The sequence below is a fragment of the Meriones unguiculatus genome (genome assembly GCF_030254825.1).
Source record: "Meriones unguiculatus strain TT.TT164.6M chromosome 13 unlocalized genomic scaffold, Bangor_MerUng_6.1 Chr13_unordered_Scaffold_41, whole genome shotgun sequence".
Lineage (NCBI taxonomy): Eukaryota > Metazoa > Chordata > Mammalia > Rodentia > Muridae > Meriones > Meriones unguiculatus.
The window spans coordinates 73,820-97,606 of record NW_026843650.1 but is presented as its reverse complement, the minus strand read 5'-3'; the positions used below and the strand labels follow the sequence as shown (position 1 = coordinate 97,606).

At 38.7% G+C, this 23,787-nt stretch overlaps 1 protein-coding gene across 1 annotated transcript in view; it reads left to right on the top strand.

Moving 5' to 3' along the window:
• LOC132651194 (zinc finger protein 431-like) overlaps window positions 1-23,787 on the top strand; it is a 32,358-nt gene that overhangs the window by 4,890 nt on the left and 3,681 nt on the right. Inside the window, exons 3-4 of the mRNA XM_060376447.1 lie at window positions 23,101-23,227; window positions 23,429-23,489. Of these exons, the coding sequence (XP_060232430.1) occupies window positions 23,101-23,227; window positions 23,429-23,489 (188 nt within the window). The remainder of the gene's footprint in view (window positions 1-23,100; window positions 23,228-23,428; window positions 23,490-23,787) is intronic.

Sequence of the window (23,787 nt, the reverse complement as noted above, 5' to 3'; positions counted from 1 at the left end):
ATTGATTTCCATAGTGGTTGTATAAGTTTGCACTCTCTAGCAAAAATGAGAAGGGTTTTCCTTTTTCCACATCCTCTCCAGCATGTGTTGTCACTTGAATTTTTGATCTTAGCCGTTTTGATGGGTGTAAGATGGAATCTTAGAGTTGTTCTGATTTGCAGTTCCCTGATGACAAAGGATGTTGAATATTTCTTTAAGTGTTTCTCCATCATTTAATATTTATTTGTAATAGCCAGAATCTGGAAACAACCTGGATGTCCTTCAACGGAAGAAAGGATAAAGAGATTGTTTTGCATTTACACATGGAATACTACTCAGATATATTTAAAAAACACAAGAAAAATCACTAAAGGAGGAAAGAAAAAAGTGAAAGGAAGGAAGGAAGGAAGGAAGGAAGGAAGGAAGGAAGGAAGGAAGGAAGGAAGGAAAAAAGAAAGAAAGAAACAAAGAAATTCAAACATTCATCTCTAAGACCTTTTCTGTTATCATGAATAGACTTTCATAACCTTTGCAATTTATACACTTTGGTTGAACAGTTGATGTTAGTAAGTTCTTTTTTTCACAAAAAGAAATTGTATTGTGGTACGATATGAAGAATGCTATGGCAGATCTATTTTTCTTTTTTTAAATTACAATTTATTCACTTTATATCTTGTCTGTAGCCTCCTTCCTTGTCTCCTCCCAGTCCCACCCTCCCTCTTCTCCCCCTATGCCACTTACCTAGTCCCTAATAGGGGAGGACCTCCTCCTCGTCTATTTGACCAAAGCCTATCAGGGCTAGCTACTCATCTTGCTCTGAGGCATGCCAGGGCCGCACCACTCTGCCCAGGGGGAGATGATCACAGAACCAGCCACTGATTCCATGTCAGAAACAGCCCTTCTCCCCTTACTGGGGAACTTTTTTGGCAGCCTATCTAAGGGATAGGTCGTCTCCATGCAAGGTCCTTGGCTGGATTATCAGTCTCTGCAGACCCGCTGGACCCAGGTTTATTTGCTCTGTTGGTCTCCTTGTGGAGTCCCTGTCTCCTTCTAGTCTTTCTATCTCCCTCTTTTTCCATAAGGTTTCCTGCACTCTACAAAAGTGTGGTTATGGTTCTAGGCATCTCATTCAATACCCTGATGGGTAGAGTCTTTCAGAGGCACACTGTGGCAGGCTCCTGTCTTGTTCCTTGTCTTCTCCTACTTCTGATGCCTATCCAGTTTTCCCTTCTGAGTGAGGTTTCAGCCTCTTTCCTAGCTTCTTTAGGGCTATAGATTTTAATATGTTTATCCTATATTATATAGCTAGTAATCACTTATAAGTGAGTGTATATCATGTATGTCTTTCTCCTTCAGGGTTACCTCATTCAGGATGATCTTTTCCATAATTTTCCTGTAAATTACACGATTTCCTTCTTTTTAATTGCTGAATAGTATTCAGTTGTATAAATATACCTCAATTTCTGTCTCCATTCCTTGATCTCCTTTAGTTTTCTAATTGCTCTAGCTAGAACTTCCAGTACTACATTGAAAAGATATGGAGAGAGTGGGCAGCCTTGTTTTATCCTCGATTTTAGTGAAATTGCTTTAAATTTCTCCCTATATTATTTGATTTTGGTTGTCAACTTTTTATATATTGCCTTTATTATGTTTAGGTATGGGCCTTGTATCCCTGATCTCTCCATGATTTTACCATAAAGTGATGCTAGGTTTTATCAAAGGATTTCTCTGCATCTAATGAGATGACCATGTGATATTTTTCTGTGTTTAAATGGTGTAACACAGTGATGGAGCAAGTATGCTGAACCATCCCTGCACCCCTGAGAGGAAGCCTACTTGATCATGGTGAATGGTGTATTTGATGATTTCTTGGACTCAGTTTTCCAGTATCTCATTGAGTATTTTGTTGCATCAATATCCATAAGGAAAATGGGTCTAAAATTTTGTTTTTTTTTTTGTTGGGTCTTTGTGCAGTTTAGGTATCAGTGTGACTGTGGCTTCACAGAATGAGTGTTTTTCACTCTTCCTTTTTTTTTCTTGGTTGAAAGACTTCTGATGACTGCTTCTATTTTCTTTGGGATGATAAGACTGTTTGACATGCTTCCCTGATAACTTTGATAAGTGAAATTTATCAGGAAAAACATCAATTTTCTTCAGATTTTTCAATTTTGTTAACTATAGTATTTTGAAATAAGGCCTAATAATTATTTGGATTTCCACAGGGTCTATTGTTATGTCCACCTTTTCATTTCTGATTTTGGTTCTTTGGATACTGTCTGTCTGTCTTTTTCTTATGGCTAAAAGTTTGTCTATCTTGTTGATTTTTTTTCAAAAAACAAAATAAAAAACAAACAGCTCTTAGTTACAATGATTCTTTGTATTGTTGCCTTTGTTTCTACATCATTGGTTTTAGCATTGAAAAAATAGCTGCAGTTCATTTAACCCTAGCATGAAAACACAGAACAAATATCTCTCTGCATTTTTTAAAATCTCTCAATTCTTAACATTTTGGCACCCTTTCACCCATGGGAAAGTTTGTTTACTCCCTGCAGGTTGAATAATGGACTGTACAGCTATCTGTCTTGATTCTAAGAGGAAGAGGGAAAGTGCCTACTGTGTACTGGAAGACAGAAGGTAGGCAAGGAGAGGACAGGCACAAATCATGATGAAATACAAATCTCTGCAGATATGGAAAAATCTGAAATGGAAGCCTGGGCCAGGAATCACTGTACTTTTTCATTTCAGTACACTGTAAGCCTAAGGGAGGTGCTCATGTCACTCAAGATTCACTGTCCAATCAGAACCCTCCTTCCCTTCAGTCAAAGGAAGAGGAAGGTTCTTCCCACCACCTTGCTGCAGTTCTGTAACTGAGAAGAGGTTAAGGGTTGGTGTGATGTGGTCTAAGCACAGCTGCTGTGTGCTGTGACGGGATTTCAGGCCAGGTCCAAAGTTGCAATATGGTGAGTTTGCAGCTGCTTCCCCCAGCCTGGTGGAGGAAGTGACTAAACAGCAGGACCTGCTGTGGTGGGTCCTTCCTGGGGCTGGGTGGGAACCTACAGCCAGATGCAGCTACAGAGAGATCCCTTATCATAGCCATGACTACAACAGGGGCATCCGGCAGAGCCATTTCCTGTCACCTCCCTCAATCCTAGTCTCCTCAGGAGGACGAAGTGGATAGGGTCGAGCTGGTCACCATCTGGGGTGGACATGTGTGTAAATGAACCAGGTCACAGGGTTGTGCCCGGGGAGGGTCAGGCATGAGTCTTTGGGGAAAAATAATAAAATGAAATAAAAATAAAAAAAGAAGAGGACAAAAAATGGGGAAAGCAATGTAATATACTTTAATTAAAATGTTATACATTTTAAATTAAAACGTGGCTAGGGAGATAGTTTAGCAGTTAAGAACAATGGATATTGATACAGAAAATACAGTTTCCATCTCCAGAAACCACATGGTAGCTAACCATTTGCTCTAATTCCAGTCCATGGCATCTACTGCAATCTTCTAGCTTCTGTTGTTACTGAACATAGACACATGGAGGCAAACACCCATGTATATGAAATAAAAGTAAAGCTTAAAATTGTAGTAATCTCTACAGGGATATCACAGCAGTGAGACAGACAGCAGCCAGGGCTACTTAAAATGAACTCTTTCTGCTCCTGTATGAAAGTAGCTGCAGCATTCCTCTGAACCAACCATCTCATAGGCAAAAACAGGCTCATTGTGAGGTTAGTCTAGCTCAACAAAGCTGTTCCACTAAGAATAGTATCCATGGTGCTGATAAGTGATTTTCTTGATGTTTTCTGAATTTGTATTCTCTATCTTTGTATGTGTGAGAAAATGGTCTTGATACGTATATCTGTGAAATCATACAACATGATTGAAAGTACAGGCTGCATGCAAATGATTTTTAGCGTTCCTTATTTTCATCTAAGACCTTGTGGTACAAGATGAACATTACAAGGCATTTCTGTCCATTACTTTTATAATTTACATATGTTTCTGCATGACTTTGAGCTAAGATGCATTTAAATATCTCTCCTTGTACACTATTACCATGTTAAGAAAAGAATTTAACTTAGCATGCTTTAAAGTAGGCAAACCTATATTTGAACTTACCCAGATTCCCTAAGTAAAACCCCAAAGCTTCCTTTGTTGAAGAAAATCATGCTTTAGAAAAGACTCCCATGCTCTCCTTGCCTGTGACAGGAAAAAAAAAAGTCTTTCTCAGCTCTGCTGTTTTCTCTTCTGTTATGATGGCTATTCTAGGCAGCCAAATTGACTATATGTCTGGAATTAACTAAAACCCAAACTGTTGGGAAAGTGGAAAAACTCTTTCTTCAATCTAGATTTTTGATGTGATAAAATCCACCTTTAATCTTGGCCACAGTCTCTGATGATAACATATGATATTGGAGATGGTAGCTCTTTCTCTTTGCTGGCCCTACCTCTGGCTGGCAAGCTAATTTTATTAAAACTGGCATTAAGCTGAGACATCCAGCCACACTGGCTGAACCATTACTGGCTTTTTGTTTTGTTTTGTTTTGTTTTGTTTTTAAGCAGAATCTAAAACATTTGATGTCACCAATAAAGATGCTGGAGTCAGATGCCTAGGTGAAAACTTACTAGCTCAGAAAGGCATAGAAAGCACCCAGCCTACCTTCTTACTCAACCTTGCTTGGTCTCTTGACCTATGGTTGAGTTTATTTAAGCCTGTTTTAATAGAGCTTTCATGAATTAAAGGTGTGGGCTTGCGCTGAGCCATATCACAACTAGAGACAGATTTTTCCAGGACACCATCTCAGGGTTCACAGTATGATCAAATAATCCTTCAGCGTGGATTCTTCAACTTTCCATTGCTAGACAGTCATTGTTGGAATAGTTGGAACACATCGTGTGAACCATTCTAATAAACCCACTTTCTACACATGTGCATTCATTCTATCAGTTCTGTTCATCTAGAGAATCTTTACTAATACAGATGTTTTGTTTTATTTTGTTTTTGTTTTGTTTACCTTCCCATTTGGGAAGATGTGGCTGCTAAAAACAGTGTTCCACAGGGTTTGTCATCTGTTAACTGCTTTTTCTCCCAAGGTTTTCACAGGTACCCGGTGAAATGTAGGTGCAATTATCTGAACCAAGCATGAAGCCACAAAACAAAAATCTTGTTTCTTGAAATTTCTCTAATAGGGAGTTCCTCCTCTCCTTTCATCTGACACTAGCCTATCAGGTCTTATCAGGACTGGCTGCATTGTTTTCCTCTGTAGCCTGGTCAGGCTGATTACCCCTTAGGGGTAGGTGATCAAAGAGCCAGACACTGAGTTCATGTCAGAGAGAGACCCTGTTCTCCTTACTAGGAAATCTACTGTATACTTAGTTGCCATGGGCTAAATCTGTGCAGGGGTTCTAAGTTATCTCCATGCATAGTCCTTGGTTGGAGTATCAGTCTCAAAAGAGACATAGAGGGGCATGGATGGAAATGAGGGAGCATGGGTGAGATTGTGAGGGAATGAGGAAGGGGGCTACAGCTGGGATACAAAGTGAATAAACTTTAATTAATATAAAAAATAAAATTAAAAGAAAATCATAATATTCAGAAATGAAATGTATAAGGAACACACAGTCCCAATCAAAATTCTGTTAGCAGCTTTTATACTTTTTGCCAAGAGTGCATTTTGCATTTATTGCAAAATACAGTGCCTATTGTTCTTTTAGAAGAGTATATAACTCCTGTGAGAGTCATTTATAAAATTTAACAAATTCCTCTGAAATACTTGTAAATAACTTATAAATAACTTGACATTCCTCCAAAGATGAATATGATTTAGCCTAAATTAAGAATCCTGCAATCATTTCATCAGTATTGTTTGATTGTACTAAATATGTTCTCTAGACATGTTAATCATCTCACAGGAATGGGCTTTTTGGAGTATGTGATTCCTACCTTTTATATTTTATATTATATACATATATGCATATTACTGCTAAAGCATTTAAACACCATGCTAATTTAATAGAGAAGTCAGCTTAATTTGTAGTTTGTTCTTTAATTATAAAATGTATGAATAATTAAAACATTCTCCTTACTTGTTATTATTCTAGGATCCCTTCCATTTGTGGAACAGATGGGTAACTCCACTGCAGTTGAGTAATGGGCTGTGGAAGCCTGATCCACCAGGAGGAAGAAGTAGAACTGCCTACTGAGTGCTGTGGGGGAGCTTAGGCATGCCCTGAGTTTTTGAGTTGGGGAGCCTAGGGCCCCTTCCAACAGAGGGGAGCAGCAAGTCCCTGAGCAGCCAGAGTGGGAGGGCTGGGCGGTCCCGAGACTGGGTGTGAAGGCAGACATAGGCTATGGGACGACAGGCACTAGCACTGCTGAAATGTGAACCTTTGCAGATCTGGAGAAGGCACGGTCCTGGCCTGGGAGCCAGGGTCAGGGACTAACTGGCTGTGTCCCTTCTGCACACTCTAACCTAAGGGAGATACCCTAACCCTAAGTAAGGGGCTCCTGTCACTCCTGTCACTCAAGACTCTCTGTCCAGTCAGGGCTTTTGGCCGGACCTGGGGCATATCTTTCCAGATGCCTTTCTTTGAATACCTAATCTTGCCTCTGTGTCCCAATGTCTTGCCACTCATTTCAGGCTGGACCTTAACCTGGTCAGTGAAAAGAGACCAGTGAATGAGATTCCTCAAAAATCCCTGGCTTTCCTAGGGTGGGCAATTACAAACAAAGAGGGATCTGTGTATGAATCGGGTTCACTGACCAACTTCGAAGTTGATGTCATCAAAACACAGAAAGGGATGGAGAAGAAGGATGTTGAGAGCTTTCCTGCTTGGACAGGAAGTGTCAATTATTCAATTTTAGATGGTTAGGAAAAGTACAAACTAGCAATAGTTGGAGTTCACAGACCAAGTCAATCAAGATTCTGGAAGAGGAACTAAACTCATTTCTAGAAACCAAATTTCTGTAGTTACATTGGTTCAACAAACACAGTTCTGGACAAACTGGTGTGGCCAAGCCTAACAGGCCATTTTGGTTACCTGGTCTTTTTCATGTATCATTTACTATCCTGGACGCTTGGTCTGACTTTACCCTGTCCCCTCCTCCCTTTCCTCATAAGGCTCACAGTCATGTACCCTCTAGACTCTCCCTGATGTCCCTGCCTCTGGCTATTCTGTCCCTTTTATGTATAATAAACTTTCTACCCTCTCATACCGAGAATCATCTATGTCCTTTCCTTTTTTTTTTTTTTCATACATTTCCCAGTTACCACTCCTCACTTTCAAATTCATGGTCACTTTTTGCTTTAATTGTTGTTACTCTTTTACTTTGGTTTGGCTTCAGGACTTCTCAGCTATGAGGTAGAGATTGCTGCACTGAACATTGATTGTGTGTTGGAATGTGCACACAAAGGACCCTGTGACTTGGATGAGGAACTGTCTCCTTGTGTCTTGGAGACTAGAACGTTGTACTAAAATACAGATTTCTTAGAGTAGGGCCCTGTGTGTGCCTAAGGTGTGGGCCCAGCTGGGAAGGTCTCAGCTGCCTGAGTCATTTTATCTGATCCCCCAGTAGAGTAGCTGCTAGTGTCCTTAAGCACAGCTGGGTGGTCAAAGGAAATGAGGGAATGAGGGACCCTGGGCAGACCTGCCAATCAGTAGCACCAGTGTGAGGTAGCTCATAGTTTCTTTCCAGGATTCTTCTCTGATGCATCTGAAGAGAACTGTGAGGGGTACCACAAAGCATGCAATGCTGAGTATGTGAATCACTCTCCCAAAACCAGGAGGAACAGGTCTGCTAAGATCTCAGAGTCTGATATGTTGGTGCTGAGACCGAGGGTCAACTGTCGTTCTGTTGATCTATGTGGTGGCTTGGGGAGCAGTCCTTGGTTGCTGATTCTCCCTTGAGTGTGGATTCCTTAGGGGTGGTTGGTGGTGGGCTGGTAGAATTCCTCTGTAGCCCTGGCAGTTTAAAGCTGTGATGCTTAAAATATCACTGTCCAGTGTCCACATGCACATTGCTTTTGGTGTGTGGTGGGAAGACAGATTGGAAAACTGATGGTCTGCTCCCTAGAAGTTCTGAACCTTGCATTCCACATTCAGGTTTGTGTGGCAATTTTTATAAATAGTTTTGAAGCTGATAGAAATGGGGCAAAGTACATTCTTCAGCCATTTTTGTTTAGAAACTTTATCTGCGCAACTTTCAACCACAGTGATGTGTTTCAGGAAAATTTAATTTCAGGACACAAAAGGGATTTCTGAGATGCAGAGGTTTTTAAGGTGTGCATGGGGTTGGGTAAGTAGATAAGGCAGTTTCCACATCTTGTGGCACAATCCATGTGGAAGTAAGCAAACAGGAAAACACTCAACACATTGGTTAATGTGTGGCTTTCAGTAGTAGGGCTGGATTTGCCTGAAACCACAAGAAAGCTGTAGGGGCTGTAGAATCATAGCTCACTTTTTGATCAGTTTTTTCCACAGAGCGCTCCAGAGCATAGAGCATGTGGTCTCTCCTTTTGGAAGTAGCTGGTGAGTCAGTATTATACTTTAGAGGTCAGTTTGAGTTGCTTTTGTATGAATTTTGAAGTCTGTTTATGTAATTTCTATATATATATAACTATAGGTAACCTTGGTCAAGTACACATTTTTCTTGGCAGAGTTTACTTGGGTATTTTGAGGAAAATTTGAATATCTTTTTAGGCTTACGATTTTGGCTTTTTCTCTTCATCTCCCAATTTTGTCACAACTGTTTTACACATTCTTGATAGTTGTAGCTCTGAGATACATTCTGAGGTCACAGCTGCCCATGTGTGTACTCTTATTTCATAATCCTATTGGGAATTCTGTGTTGTTTTTCATTGCACATAGCTTTGGAATCAGCTTTCCTCTTAGAAATTCATAGAAATTTTCTTTAGATTCTGTTAAATTCATGTTGAAATAGAAAATAGCCAACGTCTTAGTTTTTTTTTTTTTTAAATACATCATTCCATTGGTGTTGTTGAGTATAAAAAGGTAAATGATATCCTACATGACTATTTGTTTAGCAAACTGCAGTTAGTATATAAAATTGAAAGTGATATGAAATAATTTACAGAGCCATAGAAAGAAGACTTCAGAATAGAGTTTACTGACACAAAATACATTATTATGGTCATGAAAGCTCTCCCACTAAGTATAATTGAGAAGACAAAATGTGAAAATAAAAAATGGTCCAGAATTGAACAATAAATTTGAATGTGATATGGGATCGTGTATTAGCATACAAAATAATCTCTTGATAGAAGAATTTGGGATTTCCCACAAATACAAACTAAAATTAGGTAACATTACGTTGTGTTGTTATAGTTCATGTAAAACTGCAAGTATTTAGTGTGTGTAATCTGATGCATTTGCAGATAATACCTACACCCACACCCTCTCATTACCAAAAACAACAAAATAAACCATGTTTTCACACATTCTCATTGCATCTATGTTTATGTGTGCCTCCATTGCATGGAGCTCTCATAAAATGACAGAATTGCTATGGATCCCAACAGTCTTCTCAGTAGTTTTTCATGTACTTTGTATTACTTTTAAGGAAGTATCTGAATTCTCATGCTTATTGCATTTATATTCCTGGTGGCACAACTTTTAAAATAAACTAATTCCTTATTTTTTGAAGTCACGCTTGATGCCTCAGAAGGACAGTATGATAAATGAATGAAAACAATATCAATGGTTAAAGCATTACACACATATAAAAGACTTTCACAGTCAGTGCTGTATTATTGGTCATGAAACAGTGTATAATTACAGCGTAAGCAGTGTCAAATCAACAAACCTCTCTCTGGTTTCACTCTTGCTGATTCCTTTTTGTCCATTGGGTAGGAGACTTTCAGTCATCTTGTCTGCCTTAAAGTTCACAATAGAAAATGAAAGGCAGAAACAACACAACCTATCTGAATTTTTTAAACATATGTTTAGTTGGTATGTGGAGAAGGGATATCAAATATCAGGCTTTTTAGAGAAAAAGTTGTTATAGGAATAAAAAGCAAATGTGCTTTAATTGCATACTATAAAAATGCAGCAGGTGGTTTATTTTGATGGTATGAGAGCTTTCTGCCAATGAGTCATGCTGCATGAAGTGAAAATGAGTTAAGAAACAGACAGACTTGTTTTGTTTGGATTGAAATAATGACAATAAATTATAGTTGAATAAAAATGTAATAGTTTTAGACAAGTGACACTTTTCATAGTTTTGTTCTGATCAGCTAACCTACCTTAGATGGTAACACTTTTATTTTTATTGGTAAAACATGTTTAAACACTTAACATTTTAAAATATCAGTTTGTATATACTTAATGTATTATATAGTTAATGTATAGTGTATAACATTATGTATTTATTTCTATTATTGTGAATATTATACAAACTTTGTTGTTGTTTTTTTGTTTTTTCAAAATATTTTATTGATTTAATTAATGTTCTCTCTGCATTTGTGCCTGCATGCCAAAAGAGGGCAACAGATCTCAGTATAGATAGTTGTGAGCCACCATGTGGTTGCTGGGAATTGAACTCAGGACCTCTGAAGAAACAGAGTGTACTTATCTGCCTAGCTATCTCTCCAGCTGCAATCTTTGGTTTTTATTATAGAGAAGAAAGAGTACTCTTTTGGAATTAAATGAGCAGGGAACCTTGTAATTCCACATGACAACAGAAAATTACCTTTTTTTTTCACATGCATGATATATATTTCACATTGGTGAGAGCAAAATTTCTGATTTCACAGATCTAGATTGGACTAAAGAATAAGCGTGTTAAATTCCTGAGTGATGCTTTCCCTCTATGCACACAGAACAATAACTGTATGTCATGATCGTGTTTTCCTTGTCGTCACTATTTCACTTCTCTTTGATTGCTTCTCTTCTTTGCATTTTTAGGTAGGAAAAGTGATTTAATGCTTTTTAATTGAAAAGGATTATTCCTTCATATAATATAGTCTGACCACTGTTTTCCCTCCCTCTACTTCTCCCACTTCCGGCATACCTCCTTTCTTCCCCAGATCCACTCCCTCACCTCTGCATCCTTTTCAGAAAAGAACAGGCTTCCAAAATAGGACTGCCAAACAAGACCAAACAAGATACAAAAAAGACAAGACAAACAGACCTCACACTGAGGATGGAAATGGAACTTAATAGGGGAAAAAGAATCTCAAGAGCAGGTGAGAGAGTCAAAGCTACACTTGTTCCTAATGTTAGGAGTCCCACAGAAGTAGTGAGCTAAAAGCCATGACATCTCAGCAGAGGACCTGGTGCTGACACATGCATACAAATGCTTGCCACCACTCAAGCAAGTTTGGTGCCACCATGCCCCCTTTACATCTTGCAAGCAGTACAGATTTTAGGTGGAAGGGTTTTTATCCTGGGTTCATGTCTAGATTTCTCTTTCTGTAGCCTGTACAATACTCTCACCCCAAAGAGAATAAAACATAAGGAAGAAGTCTTTCAGCCTGCATTTGGTCCACCTCTCAACCTTCAAAGCACTGTGTGTGAGCTCTCCTCCCCAGTTGGCCCTGTTATTTTTCAGAGAGCAAGGCTCTGCCTAACATAAGCCTGGGCTTTTAGGCATCTCCATACGACCTTCTGGGACAACAACCAAGTTGCTTGAGAAAATACAATGTTGGGTGTATTTCTTTGCCCTCCAACCAGCAGCGGAGGAGTTATCCCCTTCTCCAATACCCTTGTCAGTATGAGTGAGCTGTCTCTTGTCCTGTTAAACTTCACCATTCTGATGTGTAAAATTAAAGCTCAAAGTAGTTTCATTTGCATTTCCTTAAATGCTAAGGATGCTGAACCACTGTTTCTCAGCCATCTGAGATTCTCCTGTTGAGAATTCTCTGTTGAGATCTACAATCTGTTTTTTTTATTTTATTTATATTATTTTTTAATATTATTTATAGTTTATCAACTTTTTATCTCAGCTGTAGCCTGCTCCCTCATTCCCTTCCAATCCCACCATCCCTCATCTCCTCCATGCACCTTTCCAAGTCCACCAATAAGGGAGGTCTTCCTCCCCTTCCATCTGACCTTAGCTTATCAGGTATCTTAAGTACTGGCTGCAATGTCCACCTTTGAGGTCCAGCAAGGCTGCTCCTCCCTCGGGGGGGGGGGTGTGGGGGGTGTTCAAAGAGCCAGCCATTGAGTTCATGTCAGAAATAGTCCCTGTACTCTTTACTAGAGAACACACTTAGATACTAAGCTACCATGGGCTCCATCTGAGCAGGGGTTCTAGGTTAGATCCATACATGGTCCTTGATTGGAGATACAGTCTCATAAAAGACCCCTGTGCCCAGATGTATTTGGTCCTTGTGATCAAATCTCCAGGTAATACTCTCTTTTTTTTTCATATGATTCCTTGTCCTCAGAGGACCAGACCCACAGTGCAAGTGATGCTCAGCACAGAACTCACTGCCTTGGAAGATGTTTTTCTAAAGAAATAAAATAAAATTTCTTAAGCATAAGAATAAAAGCTCTGATCTAAGGTCTGTGAGGATGGCAACAATGTCTGATTTAATGACTGTGCACGCAGATACACACAGATAATAATAATCAGAGGTCCCCTCATCCACCCCCTCAGAAATCTCATAAAAAGTTAATTACATAAGAAACCCTCCCTTAAACAAATACTTAAAAGCCTAAGGTCTTGCCAGCCATGCTTGGGCAAGCCTATAATCTAGGCACATGAAAGGCAGACACAGGCTTTTCTCTGTGGGTTCAATGTTGGCCTGGTTGACAAAGAGAGTCCAACACAGACAGGCCTACATAATGAAACTCGGTCTTAAAAAAATATAACAAAAAATCTGAGACGGATTTGGTGGCACAGGCCTTGAATCCCAGTCCTCTGGCAGGAAGAAGCTGGCCAGTCTGTGAGTTCAAGGTCAGCCTAGTCTACAGATCTAGTCCAAGACAGCAAAGGCTAAAATAGAATCCCTGTCTCAAAGTATCAAATCATAATATCTCTCTCTCTCTCTCTGTGTGTGTGTGTGTGTGTGTGTGTGTATTAGCTGTATACATACACAGAGAAATTTATTCTGTCAGTTCTTTTTATGCGTAGAGCCTTCACTAGTACAGCTTTCTGTTTTCTTCATCTTCCCATTGAAGAATTTTTACCTGATACTAATACTCCAATGTGTCAGGTTTTTCCTTCTTTCTTTTCTCCTGTGTTGTCTCTTATCTTCCAGGAAAAAAGTGGCTGCAGTTTACCTAACCCCAGCATGAATTCACAGAACAAAAATCTCCTTGCATTTTCTAAAATCTCTCTCTAATTCTTAATACTCTTGGCACCCTTCCACCTGTGGGACAGACTGTTCATTCTGCTACAGGTTGAATAACAGTTGTGCAATATCCACCTTGATTCCAGCAGGAAGAGGGATATTGCATCCTGAGTGCTGGAAGACATAGGGTAAGCTAGGGGAGGACAGACACAAATGATGATGAAATGCAAATCTCTGTAGATCTGAAGATTTGGTACTGAAAGGAAAGCCTGAGCCATAGATCACTAAGCCTTGTCCCTTCAGTACAGTCTAAACCTATGGGAGGTGCTCATGTCACTCAAGACTCACTGGCCAATCAGGATCTTCCATCGCTCCATTTGAGGAAAAGGCTGGTTCTTCCTGGCGCCATGGCACATGTTCTCTCTATAGCTGAGCTGAATTGAATGGCTGGTGGGCTCTGTTATGAGCGTAGCTGCTGTGTGCTGTGAGGGGATTTCAGACAATTTCCAAAGATGCAACGTGGTGAGTTTGTCGTCAGTGCCCCCATCCTGGTGGAGCAGGAGGCTGAACAACAGGAGCTGCTGTTTAGGGTCTTTCATTAGGCTGGGTGGGAACCAGCAGCCAGAATCAGCCATGGGAGATGTTCCTTTTCCTAGCCCTGAACAGAGCAGAGCATCTGAATATCTTGACTATATTTGTTGGGAGCAGAGAAAACTCATTTCCGGAACAGAAGGTTAAAATGAAATCTTTATTTTCTGAGCTCAGGGAGGCAGCCAGTTCAGGATCTGAACGGTGACCCAGATTAAGCTTTATTGTATATTTAACGAGTTAAATCCACAAGGGGAGGGCACCTTGGTGAGTCCTGGGGTCATCCAATCAAATTTTAACATTGTGGGTTAGGCAAGGGAGTTTCTGTTGGAGGGTGTGTTGATCCAGGTCACTGGGCTCAAGGTCTTTAACTGTTTTCCAAGACATTTGGTCTGGATTCCAAGGCCCTTCATTTATATCCCTTGACATGTGTTCTGGAGCTCAAGGTGATAAAGAAACAAAGACATGAGTGCTCTGTCCGTAATAAGGCAGGGCTTTGTAAGTGATATATTTTTGCAATTTAGGCACATTGGTTAAGGGAACAGCAAGTTTTACCACTTAACTGATAATTAGGAAAATGTTTCAAGGGGTTGAGTGGGAGATGGCGTTGCAAGCTTGGGAATGTGTAGTTAGTTTAATCTTGCTAGTAAAATGGAAGAGCTGCTTGGAGAGGGCTGGGGCTCTGGAGGCTGCCTCCTTACACACTATGGGGTTGCATGTTCACAAAATATTTGCAGCAGGGGCTTGATCATATAAATGTCCTTGGTAGTGTGAAAACTCAGAGAGGCCTAGATTCTAGTATCTATTACAAGTTCTGACCTTGGCATTTAACATTCAGGTATAAGATTCCTTTGGAGTTAATTTTATGGAGGTTGTAAATAACATGTGTTGAGTAGCACTTCATTGTAAAGCTGTGATGTAAATGAGTAGAATTGTTGAAGTAAGTGATTTGCCAATATTTAGGTAACAGGAAATCATACCACATAGAGTTTAGCAAAGGGCTAAGTAGATAAGTACTATGCCAAGCAGGACTGTTAGAGATTAGGATGCTAGAAAACACATATTTGCTCAAGTGAATACTCAACAAATTTGTCTCCAGCCATAACCAAGAATTCAGCCCTGATTTGTACCAACCATTGGCCCATCTCCATGTCAAAGCATCTAACAACTTGTTTAATTGCCACTACATACTCACAGCCAACATTAAATGCTACACCCTCTCCAGTGTCGTCTGTGTAGCATATCAATAGATTGTGCTACTAGGCGGGAGATAACTTTTCTTTGGAAATATGCCCCCTGGAGGTCCCTAGCAAGAACCCTAACATGGCCATCTAAGCCAAAAAGACGTATTCTGAAAGTCCCACGCTTATGCGGTTGCAAGATTGGATCGATGAGCCTTTTTGCTGTTTCTCTATGATTCTTGGAACAGGACAATTATGTATTCAAGAAAACATTTCTACTAGATTACTGAAAGCTTTAGCAAATAAGAGTAGAAGGAAAATAAAATTTTAGGAGAGGTAATAAATCAGATTCAGCATCAGGAATTGCTCTTGGAAAAACCAAATGTAGGTAGTAAAAGGACAAGAGTTTTAGGGCTTTCTAAAGAAAATGTTTAATCAGGATGTGTTAGGATAAATGCTCTGGATATTCCCACTGCAGTAAAACTACTACAACACCATTACCAAACACAGGTGTTTATGATGAGGCAAAAAGAAGATAGGCAAACATAGGAGGTCAGAGAGTTTTATATTATACTATGAGTTTTGCGGATAGGCTAGCTCCAGCATCTTATCTCTAAGGAAAGATTGTAAATCCTTAGCAGACAAACAGGAGGAATTCCCCTCAGTGCTTAACTCTAGGGGTGTTGTAAATCTTTAGCCAACTTGGTTTGGAGAGCAATGACAGCCCCTGGCCTTCCACTCACTAATTAGTAGCAGTAAACTGCGTAAACACCACTAGTTTAAGGTTTTGTATTTGCTTTGATTAAAAGCTTTTAGGCCAAGATTTTTTGTAGACACTGCTTCTACCAGGTTATTCTTTCAGTTAAAATGTAAACTTTGTATTGTTGGTAAAAAGTCTGAATGCTCCGGGAAATATGTTAACTTCAGGTGCTTCTTTATGTAATCACTATATAAGTGTTGGCTTGACTTTCGTAAAGCGAAGTAGATCCAAACCAACACTACCTGGTGTGGTCTCTGTCATTTTGCCTACCTATGTCTAACCTGATACCTGAACGCCTGCTTATCCTGCAGGTGAGTGACTCCCGACTGGGTCGGCCTGGGGCAATTAAAGACTGGTGTACCATAAAGTTGCAGTTTTGTTCTTGAAAAAAAAATGCATAGCTCTGTCATATGTGGAAGACATTTAGTGAAAACCAATTGAACAGGGAAAGCCCTATTGTGTTGAAGGATGCCCTTATTAAATAAAGCTTTCCCCAAGACCCTCATGTTTGTAAGAATCACCTAACTTCTTCTCAAACTCCTCAAATACGCTTGGCAGTGCCAGTACAACCTGTGGCCTAGGCTTTGGGAGATTGCCCCCAGATTCTGAGGTACTTAAAATAAAGCAGTGGGTTTTTTTTTGTTGTTGTTGTTGTTTTTGTTTGTTTGTTTGTTTTTTCTAAAACCAGCAGGGTCAGGGCATTTGAGGAGGGCTTGCCTCTGATTCTAAGAACCCAACTCTATGCAACACATGGAGATACCCTCATCAGTTCCAAAGTCACTGTGGTCTTGGTAAATAATGTTCTTGAGATCCTGTGTTCCCCTTGTGCAGTTTGTTTTATTAGATTCCTCATGGTTTTATACCATTGTTATGAGCGTTTCTGATCAACTCATAGATATTTCTCATTTCCTTCCATTTTTCCCCAAGAAGAAGTGTGCAATATGCTATTCTTATTAAGAAGCTTACTTAGGATAAGACATAGCTTATGCAAAACTTTCCCATCCTAGCTTTTACATTTTCTTCCTTCTACTTTTCTGAACATTTGAAACCTCTGAGACCTCTCACTTATACCATGTCACCGAGTAATGACCTGCTGTATTAGGAGAGTGGAGTACATAAATCATTCTAGGAATATGTTTATTGTGTAAATCTCCCAAGTGGCTCACTGGCTACTTGAACTCTGCAATCTATATTGAAATTGTTTCATATATAACCTGGAGCATAGTAGAGACTTAAGGAGGACTGCATGTATGGAGTACAAAATCAGTTTTAAGCTATCTTCTCTTATAGCATTAACTAGAACTAGATACATGGTACTATTAAAGAAACTTTTTTAATTAACCATTTAGTTGTGTGTGGCATATGTTCTTCCTGGTGGTGGATATTAATTCTAGAATAGTTGCTTCTTCATTCTTTTAGAAAAATATTTGAGACAAGTGTGGTTGGCTCAAGTCACATTGATCACAATCTATTGTTCTCCAGATGCATGGCTTTGCTTTCCTCTTGCTTAAAATTCCTAAATTCTCAAGTTAAAGGCTATACACAGCAGAGTTTTAAAAATTACTCATTTGAGACATATCATGATTTGTCTATTGTGTGTGCAGTAGGAAGACAGCTTGAAAAAAATGAAGGTCAGGTTTCTGGAAGTTTTAAACCTTGTTTCCTTATTCAGTTGTTTTGTGATAAATGTTACAAGTTTAAAAATAGGGTACAAAATGGTGTCAAGGAAGAAATGTGGATCAGACTTCAGCAATATTTGATTATCATCCTTTTTTCTTTCTACTAAGAGAAACCACAGTGATGTGAATTAAGGAACTCAATTCCAGGGTTAAAAGGAGTTTCTGAGTTGCAGAGATGTCTCAAGTATACATGGTGTTAGATGTCTCAAATGTACATGCTGTTATGCAGTTACACAGTACATATTTCATGTCTTGTGCTGGAATACATGTGGCAAGAACGAGACATAAAATTATTATTTCACATTGTTTTGTTTATGGGAATCAGTAGGACTGGGTTTACCTTCAATCACTAGGGGGCCATGAACTACAGCCCCATAGCCCACCTTTATGGTGACCTCCATTTACAGAGAGAGGTCTAGAGCATGGGGACTTTCTTTGAAAAAGAATCAGTTGTATCTAGAAGGTAATTTGAACAGTGTAGGGGTCACTTTGAATTATTTTGTGGGAGTGGTGATGTTTCTGTTTATTTAATTTCTGTGTGTTTACAATCATAGGTAACATTGGCCTACTTCACATTTTTTTCTTGGTTGAGTTTCCTTAGGTATCTTGATGAAATCTTGACTATATTTTTGGGCTCATGTTCTTGTCATTTTTGCTTAATTCTTTCACAAAATTGTACACAATTTGCATTATTGTCATTGTAAAGTAAGTACAGAAGTCATATTTTGTCTCTGTGTTAAATACATCTTCATAATTCTGCTGAGAATTCTGAATTTTTTTCACATGGTAAATTCAGTTGGCAGCATGCCATCATAAAATGGCATCCAAAGAGCATGCATGGACTGGACCTAGGCACCCTACACATATTTAGCTGATGGGCAGCTTTGTGTTCATGTCTGTCACCTAGCATTTGAAATGGGCACTGTGTGTGACATGGACACAGTTGTCTGTTTATGAATCACTTTGCCCTAGTTGGGCTGTGTTGTCTGGCTTCAGTGGAAGAAGATGCACTTATTTTGCATGCAACTTGACGTGATGAGTAGAGTTGGTGTGGGGAGGCTTCCCTTGCCTGAGAAGAAAGGGAGGAGGAGTAGGCGAAGTGGGTGGGAGGATGATACCTGGAAAAGAGGACTACGAGCTGTAAGAAGGATATAAAGTGAAAAAATAAATAAAGTAATGAGAAAATGGTTGGTTTCTATGAAAGTGAGAGACTGTGTTGACTCATGATTTTTATAGAAGGATAGTCAATTGAGGGTGGCAGTATCCTTAAGCAGGCAGCCCTTAGCTCGACAAAAAAGCTAGCTGAGCATGAGACGATGAAGAAACAAGAGAGCAAGGCAGGAAACAATATTTGCCATGGTTTTTGCTTAAGTTTTCTTGAAACTTCAGTTTCTATCCTAGGTTTCCAAAATGATGGACTGTGGTCTGACAGGACCAAACAAGTAAACTCATTCATGACTGGAGATGTTGGTGGTTAGGGTATTCAATCACAGCAACACAGTAGTAGGTTAGGAGAAAAAAAATTATGCCTATGTACATACATAGGAAGTGGAGGTGATAGGATTTCAATGGAAAATAGGCTCTATGAAAAATTAAGCTAGAGGTCATTTGTGTTGTAATTTGGCCTCAGATATTTCTTATCCTGCTCATGATCTAAAAAATTAAGTAAGGTAGAATTAAAAATTCGGGACTGATTTCTTAGATGGTGATGTTTGTTTTCAAACCTGGTTTGGATGTTAATAATTAGTCAAGGCTACATGTGTCAGCTTTCTGAGTACAAGTGCATGGATGGAAGATGTACCCCCAATGTGTTCTGTTTTGTCAGCATATTTTACCAATGTTAATATTAAAATGCTCAATACAATTTATGTATGCATGTATGGTTTGAAGTTACATGCGTCTTTATGTCCTCATTTGTTACTATATGGCACATCATGCTGAAGGTCTGCCTTGTGAGAGAATTTTCTACAGGTTCTAGATAATGCAACAACAATGAAATTTATTTTTAAAAAAACATGTAAGTGTGTAATATTTTTCTTAGGCTGTGACATATATGAAGACGTGATGACACTTTTGGGGGTTCATTTTGAACATTCTAATTTGATGGTCAAGTTCATGTTGCCAGTTTTCACTGCATTTTTCAGAGAATGTGTAAATATTTTTTTTCTCTTTTATTTATTACTTTCATTTTATATCCCAGCTATAGCCCCCTCCCTTATCCCCTCTCAAGCCCACTGTCCCTCTCCGACTGTATTAATTTTTTTAAGAAATTACTTTGTTTTTTGACTTCACATCCATAGGGTAATCCCTCCTTCCTCTCCTCTCAGCCCACCCTCATCCTTCTTTCTCCCCACCCTAAACTTCTTGTAGGCAGGGTAATTTTTGGATCACGATTTTTGTGATTCAGTTTTTGTTTCCTCTCTCCACTAGTCCTGTCTGCTAGCAGGTGGTTACTTCAGTTTCCATGTCTCTTTCCTCCGCCCCTCCATTAGGAGTCTCAGTGAGAGTCACACCAATATCCTCTCAGGAACCTTCCCTGTCAAATGACTCCAGCTTGTCAAAGAGATGCCCCTCTCAGTTTCCCTTCTTGTTCTCAGCCCTCTCACCTCCTACTACAATTCTCCCTACATCTGATGCCCACATTTGTTTCCCTCCCCATTTCAACTTCTGCCGAGTTCTCTCTTTTTATCCCCTTCTGCTGTCTCTTCTGTTTTCTATTCTGAGTGACATTCTGGCAACCTACCATGGACCCTTCTTGTTTCTTAGCTTCTTCGGGTGGATGGATTGTAGTATTGTTATCCTGTACTATAGGTCTAATATCAGTTTATAAACTATGTGTTTCTATGTCTAGGTTAACTATCTCAGGATGATCTTTTCTAGTTCAATCCATTTGCCTGCAATTTCCATGATTTCTTATTTTTAATACCAGAGTAGTATTCCATGTGTAAATGTACTAGAACTTCTTTATCCATTCCTTAGTTTCTGACTGTTATCAATAAAACAGGTCTGACCATAGTAGAACAAATGTCCTTGTTCTATAATGGGCCATCTTTTGAATATATTCCCTGGAGTGGTATAGCTGGGTATTGAGGTAGAACTCCTCCCAGCTTTCTGAGAATACACCAGATTGATTTCAGAGAAGTTGTACAAGTTTACACTCCCATCAGCAGTGGAGAAAAGTTCCCTTTTTTGTTCCCTTTTCTCCACATCCTCACCAGAATGTGTTGTTACTTGAGTTTTTTATCTTAGTCATTTGAGTGGTGTAAGATGGAATCTTAGAGTCATTTTGATTTCCATTTGTGTGATGTCCAAGGACTTCAATCATTTTTTAAGTGCTTCTATGCCTTTTGAGATTCCTCTCTTGTGGCTTCTCAGTTTAGCTCTGAACCCCATTTTTAAATTGGATTATTTGATTTGTTGGTGTTTAATATCCTAAGTTCTTTGTATATATTTGACATTACCTTTCTGTCTGATGTAGGGTTGGTGTAGATATTTTCCCTAACTGTTGACTGCTGTTTGTTTGAGTGATAGTGTCCTTTGACTTATAGAAGCTTTTCAGTTTCTTGAGATCCCATTTATTAATTGTTGATCTTAGATCTTGTGCTGTTCTTGTTCTATTATCTCCTGTGTTAATGAGTTCCAAATTTTTCTCCACCTTGTCTTCTAAATGATTTAGAGTTTCTGGTTTTACGTCAAGGTCTTTGATCCCCTTGGACTTGAGTTTCTGCAGAGTGATACAAAGGGTCTATTTTCATTTTTCTACATGTAGACATATAGTTGTACCACCACCATTTGTTGAAGATGCTGTCTTTTTTTTCCCATTGTATGATTTTATCTTTGTTGAAAGTAAAGTTCCAGTAGGAATGTGGGTTTATTTCCGTGTCCTTATTCCAGTTTTACAGGATTGGTCTGCTATCAAGGGTATTTTATTTTTCCATATGAAGTTGGTTTGCTTTTTCAAGGTCTGTAAAGAATTATGTTGGAATGTTTTTGGGAAATGGATTGAACCTGTAGACCGCAGTTTTTTAAAGAATGCTCTTTTACTATGTTAATCCTATATATCCATGATTTTGGGAGATCTTACCATCTTCTGATATCTTCAGTTTCTTTCTTTAAATACTTGAAATTCTAGTCATAGAAGACTTTCACTTGCTTGGTTAGAGTTACAACAAAATATTTTATACTGTTTGTGGCTACTGTTCAGGGTGTTGTTTCCCAAATTTCATTCTCAGTCCATTTTTTTTTCCATTTGTATACAGAAGGGCTAGTGAAATTTTAGTTTATTGTGTTCTCAGCCACTTTGTGGAAAGTGTATATCAACAGTAAGAATTCTCTGGTAGAATTTCTTGGGTCACCTATGTATTTAAAGTAAATCATCTTTCAATAGTGATACTTCTTTCTTTCTGCTTTGCATCTCCTTGATAACCTTCAGTTGTCTTATTGCTCTAACTAGGAATTAAGGAATATATGAAAGAGATAAAGAGAGGGTATGCATCCTTGTCCTGTACCTCCTATGAGTGGAGTTATTAAAGTTTCTCTTCAAATAATTTGATGTTGAATATCAGCTTGCATTTTACTGCCTTTGTTATGTTATGTATGTGCCTGATTCCTTGTATGTCTGATTTCTCCAAGTCTTTTAACAGGAAGGAATGTTGGATTTTTGCAAAGGCTTTTTCTCATCTAATGAGATGATATGATTTTGATACTTTCACTTTGTTTATATGGTGGATTACATTGATGGAACCATGAATGTTGAACCATCCCTATATCCCTGAGATAAAGCCTATTGGTTCATCGTATATATCTTTAATCTGTTCTTGGATTTGTTTTTTTAGTATTTTATTGAGTATATTTGTGTTACAAACAGCTATGAGCTGTCACGTGGGTGCTGGGAATTTACTCTGGGTCCTCTGGAAGAGCAGACAGTGTTCTTAATCACTGAGCCATACCTCCATCCCCCATGTTGCTTATTATTACCAACATTTACATTGCTAAAATTTTCATCTGTCCTTTGTAAGTGTTCAAAGATATATTTCATTTTAGCAAGATCATACTAATGTTACAGTTTAAAATGAGGCACTTCAGGTTTCTAGACATATATACTGAACTGGAAAGAATGTATAACTTTGTAGAAACTTGAGAAAGATTTTTAAGTTCTTTCTTTTTTGTTTGATCAATTTTTGCATAATATTCAGGGTCTTATTATGTACCTCTGAGTGTCCTGGAACTTATTGCATAAAGCAGGCTAGCATCTAGCTTTATGAGATAACGCTGCCTCTGTCTCCTAAGTGATTTTGTGATTAAAGACATCAGAAAATACACCCAGCTTGTTCATTATTTTTAGAGTCAGGAATCATTTATACTCTTTCTCTTATGTGGGCCTACTACTGTTGATCTTTATGCTCTCTCTCTTTCTTAATTGGCATTTTTCTTGAAAATATATATCCTTATTAAAGGATGCAGAAATTAGAGAGGTGAACCTCATTATACAGTTTCCTACTGAATGGAGTTAGGTATTAGACACACATTAGAAACTGTGTGTCAGAAAATAAGCAGAAGAAACACCAGGATTCCGTGAAAATGTTGTAAATGAAGTATACGTTTTCAGTATTCTAAGTATCATGCTTTCTGTTGTACACATGTATGGATATTTCAGAGTACATTGACCTACAATGATGTGTATGTGAACTTCACTCGAGAAGAGTGGGCTTTGCTGGATCCTTCCCAAAGGAGTCTCTACAAAGATGTGATGCTGGAGACGTACAGGAACCTCACTGCTATAGGTAGAACAATGAATTTTCTTTACTTTTTAATATATGGGGAAACTCTTTATTCATTATTGGTACGCGTCTGTAATTTCTTCTGAATGAAGAAAGGAGGGATGAAGAAGGAGGTCAATGGTTCTTTGATTGAACCAATACCATGACCTAAATTTAGCCTTATTTCCAATAATAAATTATACATTTTCTTTTACTCTATTTTAGGTTATAATTGGGAAGGTCATAATGTTGAAGAGCATTGTCAAAGTTCTAGAAGACATTCAAGGTAATTTTCATCTGTAAACTGATGTGAATATGGTTCTGTGAAAATTTTAATATGTCCTGGAAGACATATTTGAAAGAGAAGGAACAGTGTCAATGAACTGCTTTAAGTGCATATATTGAGGATTACTAACTTGTTACTAAACCATGTACCTTCATGTTAGGTATTTGATGTGTGTTTGCAAGGCACTCCTCTAACAAAGAATACAAGGAAATCATACCTTATGCAAGATCAATGTTTAAATCATAGACCTGTTAGCGCTGTAAGGTACAATCTGCAATTTGTTTAATCTCCTATAACT